Source organism: Diceros bicornis, chromosome 26, assembly GCF_020826845.1.
Source record: "Diceros bicornis minor isolate mBicDic1 chromosome 26, mDicBic1.mat.cur, whole genome shotgun sequence".
Taxonomy (NCBI): Eukaryota; Metazoa; Chordata; class Mammalia; order Perissodactyla; family Rhinocerotidae; genus Diceros; species Diceros bicornis.
This window is the reverse complement of record NC_080765.1, coordinates 47,149,814-47,170,935: the sequence shown is the minus strand read 5'-3', so window position 1 is coordinate 47,170,935 and position 21,122 is coordinate 47,149,814. Positions and strand designations below refer to the sequence as shown.

General features: G+C 63.3%; 1 protein-coding gene across 8 annotated transcripts in view; it reads left to right on the top strand.

Annotated features, from left to right (window-relative positions):
- Nucleotides 1-21,122, top strand: part of CACNA1H (calcium voltage-gated channel subunit alpha1 H) — a 69,646-nt gene that overhangs the window by 32,221 nt on the left and 16,303 nt on the right. For 7 of the 8 annotated variants that reach the window (XM_058570417.1, XM_058570419.1, XM_058570418.1 and 4 more), the window contains 9 exons: nucleotides 10,171-10,282; nucleotides 10,423-10,556; nucleotides 11,059-11,156; nucleotides 13,292-13,451; nucleotides 14,123-14,441; nucleotides 14,644-14,736; nucleotides 15,841-16,627; nucleotides 18,127-18,569; nucleotides 20,257-20,408. In XM_058570417.1, the coding sequence (XP_058426400.1) occupies nucleotides 10,171-10,282; nucleotides 10,423-10,556; nucleotides 11,059-11,156; nucleotides 13,292-13,451; nucleotides 14,123-14,441; nucleotides 14,644-14,736; nucleotides 15,841-16,627; nucleotides 18,127-18,569; nucleotides 20,257-20,408 (2,298 nt within the window). Of the gene's footprint in view, nucleotides 1-10,170; nucleotides 10,283-10,422; nucleotides 10,557-11,058; nucleotides 11,157-13,291; nucleotides 13,452-14,122; nucleotides 14,442-14,643; nucleotides 14,737-15,840; nucleotides 16,628-18,126; nucleotides 18,570-20,256; nucleotides 20,409-21,122 lie in introns of those variants that run through there. The other variant, XM_058570420.1, reaches the window with a different exon arrangement.

Below are 21,122 nucleotides of genomic sequence, written 5' to 3'. Positions count from 1 at the left end.
AATCAATCAGTTAACCAAGAGCATTCGTGGAATAATTATCCCCAGCGACTGGGGAGGCGCATCTGCCCTGGGGGGCTGCCTGGAGCTCCAGGCGAGGCAGAGCTCTCCCTGGACCTGCTGGCAGCAGGGCACGGCCAACAGCTAACCCCCGGGGGTAGGGGACCCGCACAGGCCTCTGCTCCTCACCTCTGCCCTCCCAGTGCTCCAGAGATGGAGTCAGTCCCCTGCTCCCGGGAACCCTCCAGGCTGCCACATGGGCGGTGGCCCTGCTGGGGCCCTGAGACCGGGGAGCAGACCCCTGTCTGAGGGTCCAGCCAGGGCCCAAGTCCCCGAAGGCTTTGGACATCACTTGCAGAGGAAGAGGTGGGGACCTGCTGAAGCCTGGAGTGTGGGGCTGGGACCAGGGGCACTGGGAGGTTAGAGGTCAGGGGTCAACGGGGCTGACAGCCCAGGGTGGGTGTGTGCAGCTGTCGCTCTGCTTTTAATTTTATTTATTTTTATTTATTTTTCCACCAAAGCCCCAGTAGACAGTTGTATGTCATAGCTGTACATCCTTCTAGTTGCTGTATGTGGGACGCGGTCTCAGCATGGCCGGAGAAGCGGTGCATCGGTGCACGCCCGGGATCCGAACCCAGGCCACCAGCAGCGGAGCGCGCGTACCCAACCACCAAGCCACGGGGCCGGCCTCTGTAGCTCTGCTTTTGAAGGTGGCACGGGACCCCCCACGTCTGAGGGGCTGGCCCCCCTTGATCTGGCTCAGCCCCTGCCTGGTGGGAATTAGCTGTAGCCCTGCCGCTCATTACACCCCTGAGCCCTCACCCTAGCCCACGGGAGCTCTGGGAGGCGTCATTGAATGCCCCCGCCGCCTGCCTGGCCCCTACCCACCTCCCTCCCGCTGGCCGCACTCCCTGTGTGCGTCTGGACTTGGGGGAGGCAGATGTCAAAGATCGTCACCCAAAGCTTGTGGGCCGGAGGCTGCCGGAGGACCCAGAAATGCTGGGGGCACCGGGGCGTGCAGGTGAGCACACCCATGTGGCAGGCGGTGCTGGCCCCTCAGAGAGGCTGCATGACAGAGGAACCAGGAGGAGGCCCCCGCGCCCACCCAGGTGCCGGGTCTCCAGTCTGCATCCTGACGGTGTGTTGAGTGATGGCGACAGGCTTGCAGCTCATGCCAAGTGGAGGTGTCGAAAAGGAAAAGCCCAGATCCACAGATTGTGTTGATTATCGAGGTGAACTTCACGTACCGTGAAAGTGACCGTTTGAAGGGAACAGTCAGTGGTGTTGAGGACATTCAGGATGTTGTCAACCACAGCCCTGTCTAGTTCCTTAAAATTGTCTAGGGAACCATCCCTATTAGCTGTCATTCTCCACGCCCCCCCCCACCCCAGCTCCTCTGATCCAGTCTCTGTGGACTTGCCTGTTGTGGACACTGTGTCTGTGGGATCATACACTGTGTGGCTTCTCGTGTCTGGTTTCTTTCTCTCACGTTCTTAAGCCTCGTCCACGTTGTTGCACGTGTCGATACGTCATTCCTGTTTATGGCTGAGTAATATTCCAGTGTGTGGCACTGGTCACCCATTCGTCTGTCACACCTTTGAGTGGTCTCCGCCTCTCGGCTGCTGTGAACATGTGTGCACTTGTGTCCGTTACAGCCCAGGTTTCAGTTCTTTCGGGCGTAGACGGGGGTGGCCTTGCTGTGCCATACAGGAACTTGAGGTTTGATTGGAGGAGCTTTCAGACTGTGGTCCCTCATCATCCCCACCCTCACAGTGATCCAGAGTGGCTTGGACGTCTTTGGGTCCTGCCAGGAGCCATCTGAGTTCCACGAGGAACTGGACGCCCACGGAGTGCCCTGCTGGCCAGCTTGGCCGTTGCCCATCCTGCCTGCTTCTCTGGGGGGCTCCCTGGAGGTGCTCAGAAAGGCCCAGGTGGGGTCCGTGGAGGGTGCATGGGAACCAAGGGCGGGGGCCGAGGCGGGGCCACAGTCCTGGTCTGCGTGGGGCCACCGGCCCTCCTGCAGGGTCCCTGCCGGTGTGAGGCTGGTCAGGGAGACCGTCTTGTTACTGGTGTGTGTCTCAGATGAAAACACGCAGCTCCCTGTTCAGATGCCTGGCCAAGGGAGAAGGCTGTTGTGAGTCTGTTGCCATGGCAACCTTGGGAGATGCGGGTCTCGGCTTGGGTGCAGAGCAGGAGGCCCGTGGACGCCCCCCACCCTGGCAAGCAAGGGGCTGTGTCTGCTCTGGGTGGGCAGGGAGCCCCTCCCGCTCCCTGTGGTCACAAGGTCAGGGGAGCCCAGGAGGCAAGGACCCCTCCCTGGGCTTCGCTTGTGCTGGCAGTCCACGTGGACCACGGGACTGGGACTTCCCCACACCGCACATTGTAATTGCACAGCAGTGCACCACCATGCTGTGCCAGAAGCCCAGACGACCTGGCGGGGAGCAAAAGGGGCCTCTCGACTCTTCCCTCATCCCCTCTGTCGGCCTCCCCGGGCCCCGTCTCGTCCCCTCCCCATGGTGAGCTGCGATTGTCCCAACGAGCAGGTTCTTCTGGAACTTTTCCACGTGTGTGAACACATGTGCCAGAGAAGCACGCTTCTGCGCTGCGGCTTTTATCGTAAATGGGTCACCTGTTCTCCCACGCTGGCGCTTCCCTCTCCGTCCGCCCAGGATGTGTTTCTGTACTAACACGGGCAGCACCGAGTGGCGCTCCATGGCCTCACACCACCGTAGACTGAGACGTTCTGACATTCTAGCCTTCCACAATCTCAAACGGTGCCACGTGGCTCGCCGGGCCGTGACCACAGGGGCCTCCTCTGTGCCCTGGCCAGACGGACTTGGGGTGGCTGGTCCCTGGCGGCCTCAACGGTGCTCTGGAACTGCCCTGGCTCTCAGTGGACGTGGGGCCAGAGGGGCTGGGAGGAGTCAGGGTTCAGGAAGGCTGTGCTGCGCTCTCAGAGGTGGGCTGGTTCTGGGGGTCTCCCATGCTGCCCACCGAGCCCTGGGTCTGCGGCCGCTCGGCCTCACATGGGGTGGTTTTGGGGCTTCCTGTCTCCAGCAGCCCACCGGGCTGCGTGGGGCTCAGTCGGCGTCGCCTCTTCAGCCTCTGGGTTTGTTTCTTCTGCAGGATGGGCTTTCTGAAACCCCACAAATGAACGTGCTTTTCTGCTCCAGCAAATGGAAAAGCAGGTTTGGGTGCCCTGACAGTGAAGGTGGGGGGCAGAAGGGAAGCAGTGAGCGGGCGGAGCCAGCCCAGGGCAGAGAGAGGCTGGCCCAGCAGGGTCCACGTGACAGGGGAGCTCTGGCGCAGATCGTGCTGCTGGTCATGTGCCTGGGGGCAGGGAGGCATGTGGAGCCCCTGGACCGGCTGGGTGTCCACCTTTTCCAGCCCGTCCTTAGACCCCCTGCCGGTCGGGGCCGCTTGTCCACACTGCAAGGGAAGCCCTGAGGTTGTGAGCCCGATGGGCATTGGAGGCCAGTCTTTGCAATTGCAGGCACCCATCCTCGCTGCCCACTGTGCTCGCCAGCCGCCAAGGGCCTCCTGTGGGGTCCAGGCTCAGAATTCCGTGTCCGCAATGAGTCGAAATCACCTAGAGCTGCTTCTGGTCTGTGTGTCCCCGGTCAGGAGGCCCTGGCAGTGGGGGGAGGGCGGAGGAGGGGCTGCCGTGGGTGCAGGACAGACAGCAGGAGACGGAGGAGGCTGCTGCAGGGCCCCAGCACGGGCCAGTGTGGCTCCACCCGGCGGTGGCCGTGGTAAGGGGACAGATGCTGACCCAAGTATGCTGAGTGGGGGACTCTGGGCCACCCCACCCTGGGCTCCGTCCTTCCTGCTGCTGGTGCTCCGCCGCAGGGCTGCTCATGCCAAGCTGTTGTGGATTCGGCCTAATGAGCTTAGCTGGCTGAGCAGAGTGCTCTGGGGGGCGGCGGGCGGGGCTGGCAGCTCGGGGTCTTCTCATTCTCCCGCACCAGAGCGTTGCGGCTCCGTCCATGTGATCTCGTGACAGCCCGCAGGGAGCCCGGCCTGTGAGATCCGGGCCTCGCCCCCACACGGCCCTGCATGGGGGCCGCTCCGACCGTGGGGGCTGGGCAGTGGCCAAGCCAGGGGACCCCTGCCCCACAGTGCTCACACCGCTGTGTTCCCTCTAGGTCTGCGGTTCTGGGGTCTGGAACTGCGTTTCTCTCGGTGAGGGATGTCCAGCTCCCGTTTGTGCCCCCCCATGAAAGTGCACTCTCCCCACGTCCTGACCTTCATCCCGCAAACAGCTAGCCCAGCCACGTGTTCTCCACATGGGGACAACATGACATCCCCTCCTCCCTCTGTGTCCAGGGCCAGCGTGTTGGGGGGGCCGAGGTGGCATTCTCAGGATGAGGGACAGGTGGGGGACTTGGAGGACCCATCCCTGGTGAGAGGCATGTCGTGGTGTGTCAGGGACCCCACTGGGCATGGCTGCCAGTGGGGGCTGGCAGTCCGCAACGTGTGCCTGAGCATCCTGGCTTCTGCGCACACTCCCGAGCCCCCAGGCTTTCCAGCTCACCAGCATCTTTGGTGCAGAGGTTACAGGCTGCCCCGCTTCCCACTGGGGTCACCCCCACTTCCAGGCCATTCCCAACAGATGAGGCGTTCGCAGCCCTCAACAAGGCAGGCCGCTCACCTCTGGGGCCTCCTAGAGCCCGTGCCCAGGGACAGGGGAGATGGCGTTCTCGGGCCAAGCCGTCTTCAGAGCAGCTCACAGTGGGCTTTTCTTAACCAGCTGCGAGTCCAGGAATGAGAAAGGGCGGGTCGATGGAGAGGTTTCCAATAAAGTCAGGGTGAGCAGTGGGCCCAGGCTGCTCCGCGAGTGCTCCTCCCCCAGCCATGGCCCACAGGCCCTGAACTCACCCAGGATGGTGGGTGGGACGCCCACGTCAGCACCATGGACAGCAGTCACCATCCTGCAGTGCCCCCTGGGCATCAGCCTCCTCTTGGCCCGTGGGCTGGGGGGCTGGCATTGGGGTGTTTATTTGGGGTGCAACAGAGTCATGGTCAGAAACTGTGGAGCCGGCACTGAGAGCCTTCAAGATAGGACTGGGTCTCTGGTCCAAGCTTGCTGGGGAGGCCCTGCCTACGGGCAGGCTGTGGAGTGAGAAGGTGGTCCAGTGTTCGCTCGGCACATGCTGAGCTCCTCGGAGGCCGTGAGAGACCAGAAGTGGAGAGAAGAGGAGGGAAAGAGGGTGGCACCAGGCCAAACTAGGTGGAATGCAGGAGGGCATGTGGGACCCACAGGGTGGGCATAGCACTTGAGGGGACCCCAATAGACAGGACCTCTGATGCCACCGCTGATGGGGGTCTCAGCCCTGGGCCCAGGAACGGGCTCTGGGACCCCTCTCCAATCCTCTGTGGGGCCTATTTCTCATTTATAAGCCCCCCGGCCTGCTGGGATGGTGGGGCAGGCCCAGCTGGGGCCATGGGGAGAGTCACTCCAGGTCCTGCCAAGGCTGGACACCAGGGGCCTGTTAGGCTGGGAGAGGTCCCTGGGGCTTGATGGGTCGAGGCCCAGGGTGGTCAGGGAACGTGGGTCGGGGGCTTTTTGCCGATCTCTCAGCCTCTGGCCTGGGCAGAACCTTCCTGGCTATGGGATCCTGTGGGAGAGACCGTCTCACTGAACTATGGACCCTGGCCCACGGCCACCCTGTGGCCAGGCCCTGTGCAGCCCACAGTCCCCTCCCTATGCGGGCGTGGCCTCCTCCTGCTGGCCTCCTCCTGGTCAGCCTGGCTTCTTTGGACATGCAGTGGAAATTGACTCTAATTTGTAGAACTTGTTTCAAAATCTAAAGAATTTTTAATTAAAACCCGGAAAATCTATCTGCATAATTAAGTCTCCAGAAGTCATTGGGATCCATGCGATGAGTGAGTGGCCTGTTGGCACCGCCTGTCTTCAGCTGCCCACCAGGGCGTGACCAGGGGACAGCTGTATCATGGGGGGGTGGCCTCGCTGTGCAGGGGGCTGATCAAGCCCTCTCCCTCCCTGGGCAGGACCTGTGCGTCCTGGGCTGGCCATCCCCCTCTGGGCAGAGCCTCCTGGCCATCCTCAGGCCCAGTGGGACCCTGTGCACCCGGAGTCCCTCCCTGCGGCAAGAAGGCAGGGTGGCTGTGGGGTGCTTCTTAGGAGAGCCACACGCATGCGTGTGCACCTTGCACAGACCAAGGCAAGGTTGTGGGGTCCCTCCCAGGGTGTTTGGGGGCAGTGGGGGGAGAGGGGCACGAATGGATCATCAGGATAGCAACCAGAAAGAGTGAGTGCTCGCTGGGTGGATCGAGAACTTTCTGGGTGCCAGGCTGTGCTGATGGGTTACCCAGAGCCTGTGCTCACGGCCTCCCCACTGGGCCCTTGGACTCCCACCCCACAGGGTCCTTGTAGCCGTGGCTGGTTGTCCTGGGCCCCACGGCGTGCCTGGTGGGCGGGTGGGTGGGGAGGCAGGGTCTGGGAAAGCCGAGGCTGGTGAGTGGCTTTGCTTGTGAGCGGTTTGGGAAGGTGTCAAGGTACAACCCCTGCCCAGGGACCCCACGCTGCCTGTCTTTGCAAGTCGCCGGGGGGCTGGTGCGTGGCTCCTGTTGGCGAGCGGGGGAGCCTTCGTGGGTCCTAGCCCAGACCAGCCCGGGGCTGTGGACACGCTCACACCACTGTTGAGGGCCGAGGTCCTCAGCTCTGCCCAACACGAGCTCCAGGGTCTGGGGCAGGTCTCCTGCAAGAACCGCCAGGCCAGGAGATGCCTGTACCTGCTCCTCCGTCCTCGCCCGGCCCTCCACCTCGAGGTCCAGAACACGGGGGCACACCACTAAGCTTAATTCAAAGTCCTGAAGTGGTCATGGGGCAGTGGTGGCATGCAAGTGGGGGCCGGTGGGCTTCTTCAGGGCCAGGTGCAGGGAGGGCATGAATATTCATCGCCTGGTGGTGAAGGGCACTGGGTTGCTGGGCAGCCTCCTAGTGTAGGACGCCCCCGGCCTGGGCGCTCCTGCAGGAGGGCCTCCGGTGATCTCAGAGTGAAGGTGGACGCCGTCCTGGGAGAAATCAGCCATCAGCCCGAGATGGGAGTGTGTGCTGCTGGTGGAGAACAGGACGAGCTGGGGGCCGGGGGCAGGATGTTTGCAGGTGTGGAGGTGGGGGCTGCACTTGGGGTGGGCGAGAGCTCAGAAAGATGGGACAGAGAAGGAGGCTCCCAGGTACCAAAGGGTTAGACGGTCCCCACACTCCCCCTGGATGGACGAGGTGCAGGAGGCAGGCCATGCGTGTTGGCAAACCGAGGCCTCAGGCTGCTTGGTGCTGCTTCCCTGCAGGGGTGGGGGCTATGCACCTACAAGACCAAGGGTCCAGCCAGGTCTAGGGGGTGGAGACGCTCAGGCCAGGACGCACCCCTCCACCCTGTCCGACTGTCGCCGGCCCAGGCCCAGAGCCGCCTGCTCCCCTGCCATGGGGCACCCCCTCGCCTGGCGGGGACGTGGGTGTCTGTCTCCTGCAGGCAGGTCGTCCTACGGCCTTTGTGTTACCGTCACCATAGCTGTTCTGTTTAACCGAGAAAAGCCCCACCCCCGGGAGGCGCACAGAGACGTCCCCATGCAGCAGCGTGTTCTCCAGAGGTGCCATTTGCAGCAGTGAAGGGACAAAGGGGCCGTGGACAGCTCCCTGTGGCTGGAGCTGGAGGTCAGGAGGCCAGGAGAGCCGAGGTGCCCGAGGACCAGCTTCTGAGTGCGGCCTCACAGCCTGGGACCCCTGGTCCCCTTGGGCGGGTCACTCAAGCCCCCAGTCTGTGCAGGGGGCTCGCGTTCGCGCGCCTCAGGCTCCTCGTCGAGCCGTGGTGGTGCAGCAGGCACGCGGTGGGTGCAGCTTTTACCTCCGCCCCGTCCACGGGGACAGACGCACGGCCTGCAGCGCCCCAGTCCTGGCTGCCCCATAAGCCCTGACTGTCACCCTACCAGGCTCTCTCGGCCAGTTTTCGAGCGAGCACCCACATAGCCAGGAGGTTGGGCCCTCAGTGCCCCTTTAGCGGGACCCCAGTTTCCGCTTTTCCGCAGCCGAATCACAGCAGAGGTCCCTGTGAGTGCTGAACCCATTAAATGTAATTATGGCGCTCTCGGTGGGAACGTGTAATTACCGGCTGGCCTGGCGCCACACCGCATGCTGTGGGCCAGGGGCTGTGGAGCATCACTGTTGGCCGTGTCCCTGTCCCTGTCCCTGCCCGGGAGGCTGGGGGAGCAGGGTCAGGGCGGGCAGCCAGGGTCCTACAGCGTGGCCTGCCTTCTGCCCCTCGTCCACCTATAAACACAGAGGTCCCCAAACCTCCCCAGTCTTGTCCCCGCCCTAACCCATCACAGCACAGCCTCTGCCAGTTTGTCACGGCTGCCCTTGGGATCAGAGCCCCTTGTAGGCGAGGCCATACGGAGCCCTGAACCCAGTGTCTTCAACACAGCTGGGCACGGAGCAGGCCCTCAGGACCCTGGAGACTGACTTCCACATTACAGAGCAGGGCCACATGCCGGGCAGAGCCCTGCTGCCTCTGTCCCCTCACTGATGCACAGAACGCCCCTACTGAGGGGGACACGGGAGGGGGTCAAGGGGCGCCGAGGCTCCAGGTCACGTGCCCAAGATGTGGTGCAGCTGAGGTTTTCTCCAGGAGTCTGTGAGGGTGGACGCCCCCGTCCCGTCACCCTCCTGAGCCCCACGGGGCCAGTCAGGGTGGGGGCTGCAGGGCCATGGCTCTGCCATGGCTCTCCCACGGCCGTCTGCTGACAAGGAGTGTTTTCTGAGTGCCAGCTTCTCACTTCTTCAAAGAAGTGCCCCGTCCACCCCACAGCAACTTGAACGTGGGCTCAGGCCTCGCATCCACCCACCCTCGCTCTCTAGCCTTGAAAGCCCAACTTGGGGGTGGGAGGGTGGGGGGAATTCCTGACGTGGGGGTGGCGTGTGGGGTACGTGGAATGCACCCCAGCCCCTGGGGCCCTCCCAGCTAGGAGGGGTACCAGCCTGCATCCACAGGGTTTGGGTGAAGCCCCAGCTGCCCAGCCAGGGAAACCCCTCACAGGCCGGCCCCCGTGGGGCAGCCCCGGCCCCCTGCCTGGCCTTGCTGGGCTGGAGTCTCGGCCCTTCCTTCACACCTGACACAGCTGGCCGCCTGCAGGGCTCCCCAGTTTCCTGAGGAACCAACTGGGGCGGGTGTTGGGGCGCACACCTTCTGGAGACAGCCACTGAGGGAGCCACGGCCACGGCCTGCGTGGAGCCCCGGCGCCACCTGGTGGCTGTTCCAGGAACAGACCGGAGTTCTCACTGAAGTCAAGGGTGGCGTGTCACCCCCAGGGCTGGTGGCCCCGCACGGTGGCCCAGGCACCTGTGCTGGGTACACACGCAGCCTGTGTGGCACATCGCTCCCTGCGGCCCCAGCACCCTGAGGCCCCCCCCCGCCAGGCTGGACGCCCTCCTGCCAGCGGGGAGACTCTCCTGGATGTGACCTTCCGTGGGCAGGTGGCTTCTGCCCCCAGGGCCGGCTGGGTGGTGGGGGGTGTTCTTATTCATTCGCTCGTCATCCATGTCCCGTCCCCCTCATCCAGGCACACAGTAGGGCTGCAAGCTGCCGGGTCCAGTCACTGAGCTGAGCTAAAGCGCACGTCCCTCATCCCCGTCGCCACAGTCACAGCATTCTCCATCTGCTGGGGTCACGTGGCGGGTCAGAGCCGGGCCATGGGGAGGGGTCCTCCTGGTCTATGGGCCGGGGGGCAGGGGCACTTGGGGTCCAGGCCGGGCAGCGCCCGTGAGACTGCTCCTTCACGTGTCTGACTTCATTTTAGTGGACTGGAGGAAGCCTGGTGGAGGGGCAGTTGCTGGCCTCCAGCCTCCATTCAGGGTCCGACTCTGTGCCTCGGTTTCTCCTCTATACACAAGGGTTTGGCAGTGGTGTCCAGAGGCCTGCATGAGGGGCGTGCTGGCCCTGCACGCAGTGGCTGGTGTTGGGGCTCTGTTCCTTACCACCCAACTGATGGGACAGGCACAGGGGCGTTGAGGACTTGGCACATGACGGGTTCCTGTGGGCACCGTGGCAGATATGGGGGTGTTGGAGGTGGGTCTTAGGGTCTGGCTTCCCCCACTCCCCCGCGGCCATTTCCCAGCCTCCTGCATCAACCCTTAACTTGGCTGCCGGCCCGCACGTGGTTCGAGCACATCAGCATGCTGGTCATCATGCTCAACTGCGTGACCCTGGGCATGTTCCGGCCCTGTGAGGACGTCGAGTGCCGCTCGGAGCGCTGCAGCATCCTGGAGGTGGGGGCGCCCAGACAGGCGGTCGCTGGGCTGGGCTGGCCCTGCTTGTCACTAATGACCCCTAGGGATGCTCCCGCCTCCCCGACCCCTGGTGCAGAGGGGCAGTCCGGTCCTAGCTCTCAGGCCCCTCCTCCCGCCAGGCCTTTGACGACTTCATCTTCGCCTTCTTCGCCGTGGAGATGGTCATCAAGATGATCGCCCTGGGGCTGTTCGGACAGAAGTGCTACCTGGGCGACACATGGAACCGGCTGGACTTCTTCATTGTCATGGCGGGGTGCGGCCCTCACATCCTGTTGCCCCGCTGCAGACAAGCTCTGCAAAGCCAGGGCTGGCCTGAGGGACCCTGTGCCTGACTAAGCCTGGCTGGTGGCCCCACTGCCCCCCCGACCTCACAGGCGGCCCCTGGGCCCCCCCAAGGAAGCGGGACGGGAAAGATGCACCCTGGAGGAGTCCAGGTGGAGCCGGGTCTGGGGGGGTGGCCGGGGGAGGGGTGCTGGGGCCAGGACACTTGTCCTTGGGCCCCCTGTGCCAGCAGCAGGGACAGTGGGACAGACGGGGCAGTCTGTGAGCAGCGAGGGTGCCAGTGGTGACCCAGAGTCGTGCTCCCGCTGCCTCAGGGCCCAGCCTGGCCCAGTGCAGTGTGGGGACCACGCCTCCAACACGTGGTCACTTGCCCTGGGCCCCCTGGCTTCAGCTGGCAGGCTGCCCTGGAAAGAGCGCTGAGCCCGCCTGCCAGCTCACCACCTGAGCGTCCCCTGTTTCTGCCCCTCCCCCAGCATGATGGAGTACTCTCTGGATGGACACAACGTGAGTCTCTCGGCCATCCGGACGGTGCGCGTGCTGCGGCCCCTCCGCGCCATCAACCGCGTGCCCAGTAAGTCACCCCCTGGGGCCTGGGGCAGGCCTGCATGTCCTGCCAGCCCTGGTGAGAGCTCTCGAGGGCCCACTGGGGCACAACCAGGAGGCCGCACTGCCCGTATGGCTTCTGGGTGAGCTGGCCTGAGCCCAGACTCCAGGGCCAGGGAGGCAGGGCTGACCTCCTGCAACTCACCTTGGGCCCTTGAGGATTTGCTGCTGCTTCTCTGGGGAGGACAGAGCTGGGGTGTGTTGGGCAGGCTATGGGCTCCTGACTCCATACAGTGCTGCTGAGTGACAGGAGCTACTCTGAACTTCAGACTCCTCATCTGCACAGCATTTGGGGTGATGCTGGTGGAGGGGTGGGAGGGGTGTCCTATCCCAGTGATTGCCACGTCTGACTTCCCCCAGAGGGGTCTGGTGCTGCAGGGAAGCGTGGAGAAGCTTCTGGGAAGTCATGTGGCTGCTCTCTTGGAAGATGGCTTGTTCTCATGCTGGTCGTCTGCCCACATGGGGAGGTTTGGGATTTTATTGTGTCTTCAGAGTTCAGCGCTGTGGCTGAATTCAGCTATTACTGTTCTTGGCGGTGAGCCGGGGACAGTGCCCGTGTGGCTGTGCGAGGTGTGTGTGCATACGTGTGTGCGTGTGCATGTGGGTGTGCACACAGCTTTCCTAGCTGCCTGGCTTGGGCCCTGGTGGCCTCAGCACCCAGGCCCAGGTGGTCGGGGCTTGTCCTGCAGCCTTCCTGAGAAGTCACACACCGCAGGGTGGGGTGCTTCCCCACCCGCCAGTGCCGAGAGCTCCACCAAAGGGCTGGTGGGTCAAGGTCATGCTGCGGGACGCCTGGGCCTTCCTTCCACCTGCCCTCCTGGCTGTACTCTCGGGTCTTTGCAAGTTACTGAACCTTTCCGAGCCTCAGTTTCCCCAGCTGCAACAACAGAACACTAGTGGTACCCCCACCCCAGGATGGCTGTGTGTGAGGTGGAGTGATGCGTGTGGTTCTCGGCTCTGCATGCGCCCACCGCGTCCGCGGTGTGCTCTCCTGGGCCCACCTCTCAGACGGTGAAGTCACCACACGGCCCCTGCTGCAGGGGTTTGCTTTTCAGGCTCAATGCCCACAGTGGCCAGAATTGCCACCGGCAGGCTGGCTGCTTTCTGGGACCTGCTCTGTCCCAAACAGGGTGCTTCCCCCAGACAGGACCACATGTTCCTCGTGATCAGCCCCATGGGTGGCATTGAGGGCCATGTCTCGTTCTGGCTGCCTGGGGTCCACTCTGACCCCGGACCATCTGTGGCTTTGGAGCCAGTTGCTATCTGGCCAGGACGGTGCTCAATGATTGTCCCAGATGGACGTTCCTCTTGACTGTTTCTGAAACTTCAGTGCCCTTCCACTGGGGTTCACCTCTGTGATCCCAAGGGCCCATCCCACATCCACCACCACCGGGGCACTGCTCCATGAGGCCTCAGCCCCTGCCCCTCCCCCACCCATGGGCCCAGGGCTCTGTCTGCAGCCTCAGCCCGGAGCCTTATCCTCACCGAGGTCCAGGAGGGGGCAGGTCCGAGGGCAGGAGGGGGAGCAAGCGGCGTGGTGGGGGCGGGACCCCGCAGACCTCCCTGGATTAATTTGCATTCATACAGCCCCCGGCCCCAGGAACAAGGACTTCAAAGCTGCGTTTTGAAAAGCCGCCACCTGCCCTGGGGGTCTAAGCAGCTCCTTGGCCTCCCCCCCATGCTCCAGCGTGACACGGGGAGTAGAAAGAAATGCTGCTCCCAAGCCCCATACCTGCTGCAGGACCCTCAGGCTCCTGAGCATGGAGACAGCCCAGCCCAGCTGCTGAGGGCCGAGGCTGCTGCTCTCATGACAGAGCCTGGCTGTGGCACGGTCCCAGCCATGATTCAAAAGGAGCAGGGACCCACCTACCCTGAGACCCTCTGGGGCCACAGCCTTGTTCCGCTCCATGTGGGCCTGACCCAGAGGCATCACTGCCCCTCGGGGCCTGCTGGACGTGTCGGGGACCGGCGCAGGGCCCCCGCAGACTCACTGAGACCCGTTTGTGCACGGCGGGAGGGCTCAGGGCTCACAGGAGGGGCTGTGGGCCTCGGGGACACCCAGGAGGGCTCCGCCGTGCTGACCACCTGCCCTGACATCTGCAGGCATGCGGATCCTGGTCACCCTGCTGCTGGACACACTGCCTATGCTTGGGAACGTTCTTCTGCTGTGCTTCTTTGTCTTTTTCATCTTCGGTATCGTGGGAGTCCAGCTCTGGGCGGGCCTGCTTCGCAACCGCTGCTTCCTGGACAGCACCTTCGCCAGGTGCGTAGGCCCTGCCCAACCCAGCAGGTCATGCCCCTAACACCAGCTCTTCTGGGTGGCCTGCCCCTAGCGGGCTCCTCCTCTTCAGCCCCACCCCAGAGGCTGCTCCTCTCCAGCCCTGCCCCCAGAGGCTGCTCCCCAGAGGCTCCTCTCCTCCAGCTCTGCCCCCAGAGGCTCCTCCTCTCCAGCCCTGCCCCCAGAAGCTCCTCCCCTCCAGCTCTGCCCCTAGGGGCTCCCCCCCTCCTCCTGCCCCGCCCCCAGAGGCTCCTTCTCTCCGGCCCCGCCCCAGAGGCTCCTCTCCAGGCCCACCCCCAGAGGCTCCTCTGGTCCAGCCGTGCCCCAGGGGCACCCTTTCTGGAATATCCATAGCTTGATCCTGGGGTTCTGTTTTCTTAGTCTGTGTTTCTTACTGTTATTTTTAGGTCTGTTTCTGTCTCTTTTTCTGTTAACATGCCTGTTTTCCTTGTCTGTCTGGTTCTCTCTCTCCCTATTTTTCTATGTCTCTCTTTGTTTCACTGTCTCTTTCTGTCCACCACTCTGTCTCTTGCTCACTCTCTCTCTTTCTGTGTCTCTCTGTCTCTGCATTTCTCTCTCTCATTCCGTGTCTTTGTCTCTCTCTCTATCTGTCTATCTCTGTGCACCTTCCCACACCCCTGGCCGCACACCCCCAGGAACAACAACCTCACCTTCCTGCGGCCCTACTACCAGACGGAGGAGGGCGAGGAGAACCCCTTCATCTGCTCTTCGCGCCGGGACAACGGCATGCAGAAGTGCTCGCACATCCCAAGCCGCCGCGAGCTGCGTGTGGAGTGCACGCTGGGCTGGGAGGCCTACGGGCAGCCACAGGCCGAGGGCACGGGTGGCACCGGCCACAACGCCTGCATCAACTGGAACCAGTACTACAACGTCTGCCGCTCGGGCGACTCCAACCCCCACAACGGCGCCATCAACTTCGACAACATCGGCTATGCCTGGATCGCCATCTTCCAGGTGGGCTCCAGCTCTGCGAGCTGATGGCCCGTGGCTGTGTTTTCCCCATCTTGTTGAGCACCAAGCATGCAGGGCCCTGGGGGTTGGTGCTGGGGCACAGCTGACTTGCCTTTCAGCCCTGCAGCCAGGCCCCAAGGGGACGCGGGCGAGGGCCCCGGCCCCTCCCCGTGCCGTCCGTGTGTCCAGCTGCCTGCCTCCCCAGGTGATCACGCTGGAGGGCTGGGTGGATATCATGTACTACGTCATGGACGCCCACTCCTTCTACAACTTCATCTACTTCATCTTGCTCATCATTGTGAGTGTGGGCGTCAGGCGAGTCACGGGGCAGGCTGGGGCGGGGCAGGGGCAGGGCTTCACAGCCATGGTGTTAGTGGGTGGGGACGTCCCTGCATTGTGACAACTGATCTCGGATCCCTGAGCTCCTGTTAGTGTGCGTTGTCCTGCCCCCAGGGTCCAGCTGTTAGCCTGCTTGTGCCCCTGCACGCCACGCCACCCTGGCCTTTGCTGGCCCTCGTGGGTCCCTGCGCTTGGCCGAGCCACAGGGCGGGGGCAGCAGAGACCCAGGGCTGCCACCGGGGCCGCGGTGGGGCAAGGGTCTTCTGTCTAGTCCCCTGTGGGAGGAAGTGGGCCGGGGTGGGAGGACAGAAGCCAGCGTGGGTGAGGAGGGGAGAGTCCACCTCCAGGAGGCTTTGGACAGCACGCCACACCCTCCCGTGGCCAAGTTCTGTCTAGAGGCTGCAGAGGAGTCAGGACCATCTCTTGGGGTCACAACACTCCACAGTGTAGGTGGCCCTAGGTGTGGCCTTCATTTGGTCCTCCCAGTGGCCTGTGGTGTCGGGGGCAGGCTCTGCGAGGACCCAGCAGTGAACAGAAACGGGCAGACACCTCCTTGTCTCAGAGCGTGAGCAGAGGAGAGTGTCACATGGCGAACTTGCCAAGGAGGAAGATGAAGCTGCAGGGGTCAGGGAAGGTCCCACCCAGAGGGAAGGGGGCAGGACAGTCGAGAGGGTTTCATTGGGGACAGACCTAAAGGAGGAGGGAGCAAACCCCACAGGTGACCAGGAAGGAGGGTGTTCTCACATGTCCTCCATTTGTTCACAAACAGGCAAAAAGCACCTACTGTGCACTGCCCATCCCAGATGCTGGGGCTCAGCATAGAATCAGTAGGGCCCCCACCAGCCACACTCGTGGCCATGTCCCTGGTCCCTAGAACAGGTGGTGCACGGTAGGGGTGTGCAGTAATTCTCTCGTTGGGGACTGGATTGCTGTTGTGGTCTCCTGACCCCGACGCCCCGGGGCAGATGGGACCCTTCTTCCCCGGCCTCCCCGGGGCACGCGGCTCGGGGAGCGAGGCTGGGGACGGGCCGCCGGGAGGCTCACCGCCGCCCGCCCGCCGCAGGTGGGCTCCTTCTTCATGATCAACCTGTGTCTGGTGGTGATCGCCACGCAGTTCTCAGAGACGAAGCAGCGGGAGAACCAGCTGATGCGGGAGCAGCGTGCCCGCTACCTCTCCAACGACAGCACGCTGGCCAGCTTCTCGGAGCCGGGCAGCTGCTACGAGGAGCTGCTCAAATACGTGGGCCACGTCTGCCGCAAGGTCAAGCGGCGCGGCCTGCGCCTCTACGCCCGCTGGCAGAGCCGCTGGCACAAGAAGGTGGACCCCAGCAGCGCCCTGCATGGCCAGGGCCCCGGGCACCGGCCACGGCGGGCAGGCCGCCACGCAGCCTCCATCCACCACCTGGTCTACCACCACCACCACCACCACCACCACCACTACCACTTCAGCCATGGCAGCCCGCGCCGGCCCGGCCCTGAGCCGGGCACCGGAGACACCAGGCTGGTGCGGGCTGGAGCACTGTCCTCGCCACCCTCACCAGGCCGCGGGCCCCCTGACGCCGAGTCCGTGCACAGTGTGTACCATGCAGACTGCCACGTGGAGGGACCGCAGGAGAGGCCTCGGGCGGCGCACGCTGCGGCCACCGTTGCCAGTCTCAAGCTGGCCACGGGGCTGGGCGCCATGAACTACCCCACCATCCTGCCGTCAGTGGTGGGCAGCAAAGGTGGCACTGGCCCCGGGCCCCAGGGGAAGCGGGCCAGCGGGCCACCCAGTACGGGAGGCCACAGCGCCCTGAGCCTGAGCAGCCCTGATCCCTATGAGAAGATCCAGCATCTGGTTGGGGAACACGGTAAGGACTCCAGCCTCGCCCTGCAGAGAGGAGGGCTCCTGGATGCCGTCCCCACCGCACACTCTCCAGGGAGGCCCCGGGCACCCTCAGGAGCCCAGCTTTCTCCTTTGGAGCCTTGGAAGGAAGGAAGGGGAGGGGCTGGGTCCGTCTCCGCTCCTTCTGTAACAAGCCCCACGCAGCCACCAGCCCAGTGGAGCACGAGCGTTTGCTGCGTGGATGTGGGAGTTCTGAAGCTGGCAAAGAAACCCCATGAAACCCCCCGGGCCTGTGTCTCATTGCCTCTACCTGGCTCGTAGAGGGACCGTATGTCCGTGTCCATGGCCTGGCCACTTATCCAGAGGAAGGGCTCCCCCCTTCCTAGGTGAAGAGACTAAGGCTGCGGCAGGGCAAGGGAAAGTTGAGGTCACAGAGCCCCCTGAGAGTCAGGGAGGGGGTGTTGGGGTTCCCCCTGAGACATTCATGGTTCTCCCACCTGGGGCCTGGCTTCACCCACCTCAGAGGAGTAGTCGAAGGAGGGACGCCGGGAGCCCTAGACAGCGAGGTCCCGTGCAGAGGATGAGGCCCTCCCGGGTGGTGTGTGCAGCTGCATAGGCCGAGCCGAGGTGCACCTGGAGCAGGTGGAGGCGTGGGTGCCAGCACTGCTGTGTGTGCCCTCATGCCCTGTGCCCGGGGGTGTGCGAGCTCACGTGTCATGACACACGTGCTTCTAGCCCTGCGCTGCCCACCATGGCGGCTGGGCCTCACGGGGCCATGGGGCTGTGGCAAGTCCAGGCCGCAGCATGCTGTCGGTGTGAAGTGCACCCTGGGTCCCAGAGACCCAGCACGAGGGAACGGTGTACAGAGAATAGCGCACAGGGCTCCTCGGTAATTCTCACGTGGAGTCCGTGCCGCAGTGACGATGGTTTGGAGGTGTCGGGTTAGGTCCAGTCAAGTTAACCCCGCCTATTTAATGTGGCTACTAGGAAGTGGTTCGCTTTACGTTTCTGTGGATAGTGTGGCCCCAGGGCAGACGAGCTCCTTTGCCCTTTTGTGTCACTGTCCCTGTGTGTGAACGGAGCATACCTGTGCAAGGTGCACGTGAATGTGTCCTGGTGGTGTGCACGTGTGTGCCTAGCTGTATGAGTGTTCCTAGATGTGCACGTGTGTGCCCAGGTGTGTGTGCCAAGGGGTGTACATGAGTGTGCCTAGGTATGTGTGTGAACGACCAGGTGTGTACGAGTATGCCCAGATGTGCATGTAAGTGACCAGGTGTGTACACAAATGTGCCCAAGCGTATGCAAGTGTTTCTAGATGTGTACACGTTTGTCCAGGTGTGCTCACGTGTGTGCCTCGATGTGTGCATGTGTGCCCGGCTATGTGTGTGCCTTGCCTAGGCCTGAGTGTGCCTAGGTGTGCATGTGTACACCATTCACCCGGCCAAAGCCTCCGCGTGGCCGTGGGTCCTGGGCACCGGGGTGTAGGCCCTCAGCAGCTGATCCTGTCTTGCCCTCTCCCCACAGGCCTGGGCCGGGCCCCCAGCCGCCTGTCAGGCCTGAGCGTGCCCTGCCCCCTGCCCAGCCCCCAGGCGGGCACACTGACCTGCGAGCTGAAGAACTGCCCATACTGCGCCAGCGCCCTGGAAGACCCTGAGTTCGAGTTCAGCGACTCAGAGAGTGGAGAGTCAGACAGCAACGCCGTCTACGAGTTCACGCAGGATGTGCGGCACGGGGACCACTGTGACCCCATGCAGCCGCCCCCAGCGGCAGGCGTACAGGGCCAGGGCAGCACTCGGCGGCGGGCACCGCGGGGGGCGGCCCCCGGCGAGCAGGGCGGGCTGAGCCGGGTCTGGGCCACTTTCAGCGGCAAGCTGCGCCGGATCGTGGACAGCAAGTACTTCAGCCGCGGCATCATGGCAGCCATCCTGACCAACACGCTGAGCATGGGCGTCGAGTACCACGAGCAGGTGGGCGGTGCGGGGCGGGGCCCTGCATGTCGCCGCCTGGGGCGATCTCTGGAGATGAAGCGGGCCTGCCTGGACAGCCCTTGGCTGGGTTGGGACCGGCACCATGACTCCCAGGGAGCATGGCCTTCATGTGTCCCCTCGAGATTCCAGCCTCTTCTGGGACCCCCTGAAGGGGTTCATGGGGGTTGGGGCACAGGGATGGAGTTGGAGCTAGATGTTATCTCTTTGACTTGGGGATTTTTATCAGTCACTCAGCAAACACTCACATTTCCTCCTTGAGCTCAAGCTGTGCTGAGTGGTGAACACAGAGACCCCGTGGCTCCTGCCTGGAGGGTCTGCCAGCACAGACACCAGCTCTGGGGTGGGGGGATTGAGACCACCACCGACCCAGAGGCAGCAGGGGCCCGAGCACGTTCAATAGCTCTGCTCATGATGGGATCCCTGTGGCCCAGCTCTTGCAAAGAGAGGCCCCGCCTTACATGAGCCACACCCACTGACCACGCCCACTCGGGTGCCCCTTGGTGGCCAGAAGAGGTGGTGGCGTGGCATGGCCCCCAGAGGAGGAGTGCGGAGGTGGTGCCTGCCCCCCCCCCCCCCCCCCGTTGCCCAGATGCTATAGCCCTTGCACACTGGCCTTTGGCCCCTGCCCTGGGTCTGGCGCTCACTTTCAGTGACCAAATCAATTTCCTCGGCTCTTACCCTCTGGGCTTTTCAAGTCACTGAAGCTGTTTTTTTCATCTTGGAGCAACTGAGGGAAAATCTAAGCAGTGCGAGCCCCACGCAGGCCCAGGGCAGGGCAGGTTGCTCTGTGAGGGTGAGGTCCAGGCGGGGCAGCATGGGCCTCAAGTGGCCCCCCGGTGAGGAAGAGCCTTTCCACACGTGCACACGCACACCCAGGTGCACACCCAGTCACATACATGTGCATGTATGCACATATACATGAGGGTACGCAGACACGTGCAAGGTTTATCCATGCAGGTGTAGACGTGTACAGATGTGCACGTACACAACCCAGCGTGTGTTCAGGAGCACACGTGCGTGCGCACACAAACATGCTGGTATGTGTCCACATGCTGGCACATGCACACATGCAGATGCACACTCGTGTGCACACAAGCAGGTCACACCCTGGCACCTGGACAGGCATGCACATGCACACGTGTTTACACTAGTGCAGGTGTGCGCATACGGGCGGGCACACAGTGTGCTCCACGTGCACACGTGTGCAGATACACACACAAGAGGGGCAGCATGTACCAGAAAGAGGCTTCTGGGGTTTTCTGACAACGAGGGGTGGGCAAGGTCTCCAGGGACCACGGCAGCTGCTTGGAGGGGCCACCCATGCTGTCGGCACAACCATTCCTACCCTGGAACTCTGGCACAAATGCTCTGTGCCCTGTTTCCGTGGCCTACACCTGCAGGGCCTGGGGAATCTCTGGAGAGACTCAGACGTGGCCCTTGGGGGCTCAGGCAGGCTGGAGCCCAGCTAAAGGGGACATCCCTGGGGTCTTAGTTTTCTTCCCCAGAAGATTAGCGGCTAATTAGGTTCCTTTTGAGATGATGTTGCAGCCCCCAGCCCCTTAATGCAGCCTTACCTGCCCTCAGTTCAGTGGGGTAGTGATCCCTCTCCTGCCAAGGAGCATGGGAGCCGTGCGTGGGGTCCTGATGGCCGGTCCGCTGCCTGCAGCCCGACGAGCTGACCAATGCCCTGGAGATCAGCAACATCGTGTTCACCAGCATGTTCGCCCTGGAGATGCTGCTGAAGCTGCTGGCCTGCGGCCCGCTGGGCTACATCCGGAACCCCTACAACATCTTCGACGGCATCATCGTAGTCATCAGGTGCGTCCCCTGTCTCCTGCCCAGGCCCAGAGGCCTCGGGAAGCTCCAGTGTCAGGCGAACACCCACACACACAGAGCAGAGCCCGAGTCGGAGGGGTGGGCTATGAGACAGGATATCTTGGGCAGAGTCCCCTCCCTGGGGCCATGTCCCACCCTGCCGGCACTGTCGGGTGCACATGGTTAGATCAGCTGCACCTCAGATTGTTGTTTCTAGTGGAGCTGTTCCCTGCAGGAACAGAGTGGGCGCTCGGTGGACCCCCAGCCTCATGGCTGAACGCCACTTAGAGCTCAGCCCCTGTGAGGAAGGCCAGTTGCCTCCAGGGCATCTGCTGCAGCAAAACCAACCCAGAAAGGAATGGGAGAATCTGGGGGGATTCTCTGCCCCAGGAGGAAGCGGGGCCCTCGGGAGTCAGGGGTCCCTGCCCTAGCAGGGAGGGAGGTTGGCAAGAATGGATGAGCAGGCACAGCTGTGAGAGGCGCAGGGTGGGGGAAGGCCCTCTATTGAGAACCTTCTGACCTGGCCAGAGCTAGGACACCGACAGTTTCTAGGGGATCGGGCAGCCGTGGCACGGCCGCTAACCAGGAGGTTTTGAAGATGTTGCCGCAGGTCCCCAGCCCCCTGGCGCCTTGATGCAGCCGAACCTGCTCCCAGCCATGGGATTGAGCGAAGGCCGCCATGGCTTCCAGGCTGGTGTTCCTGCCCCCAGGAAGAGG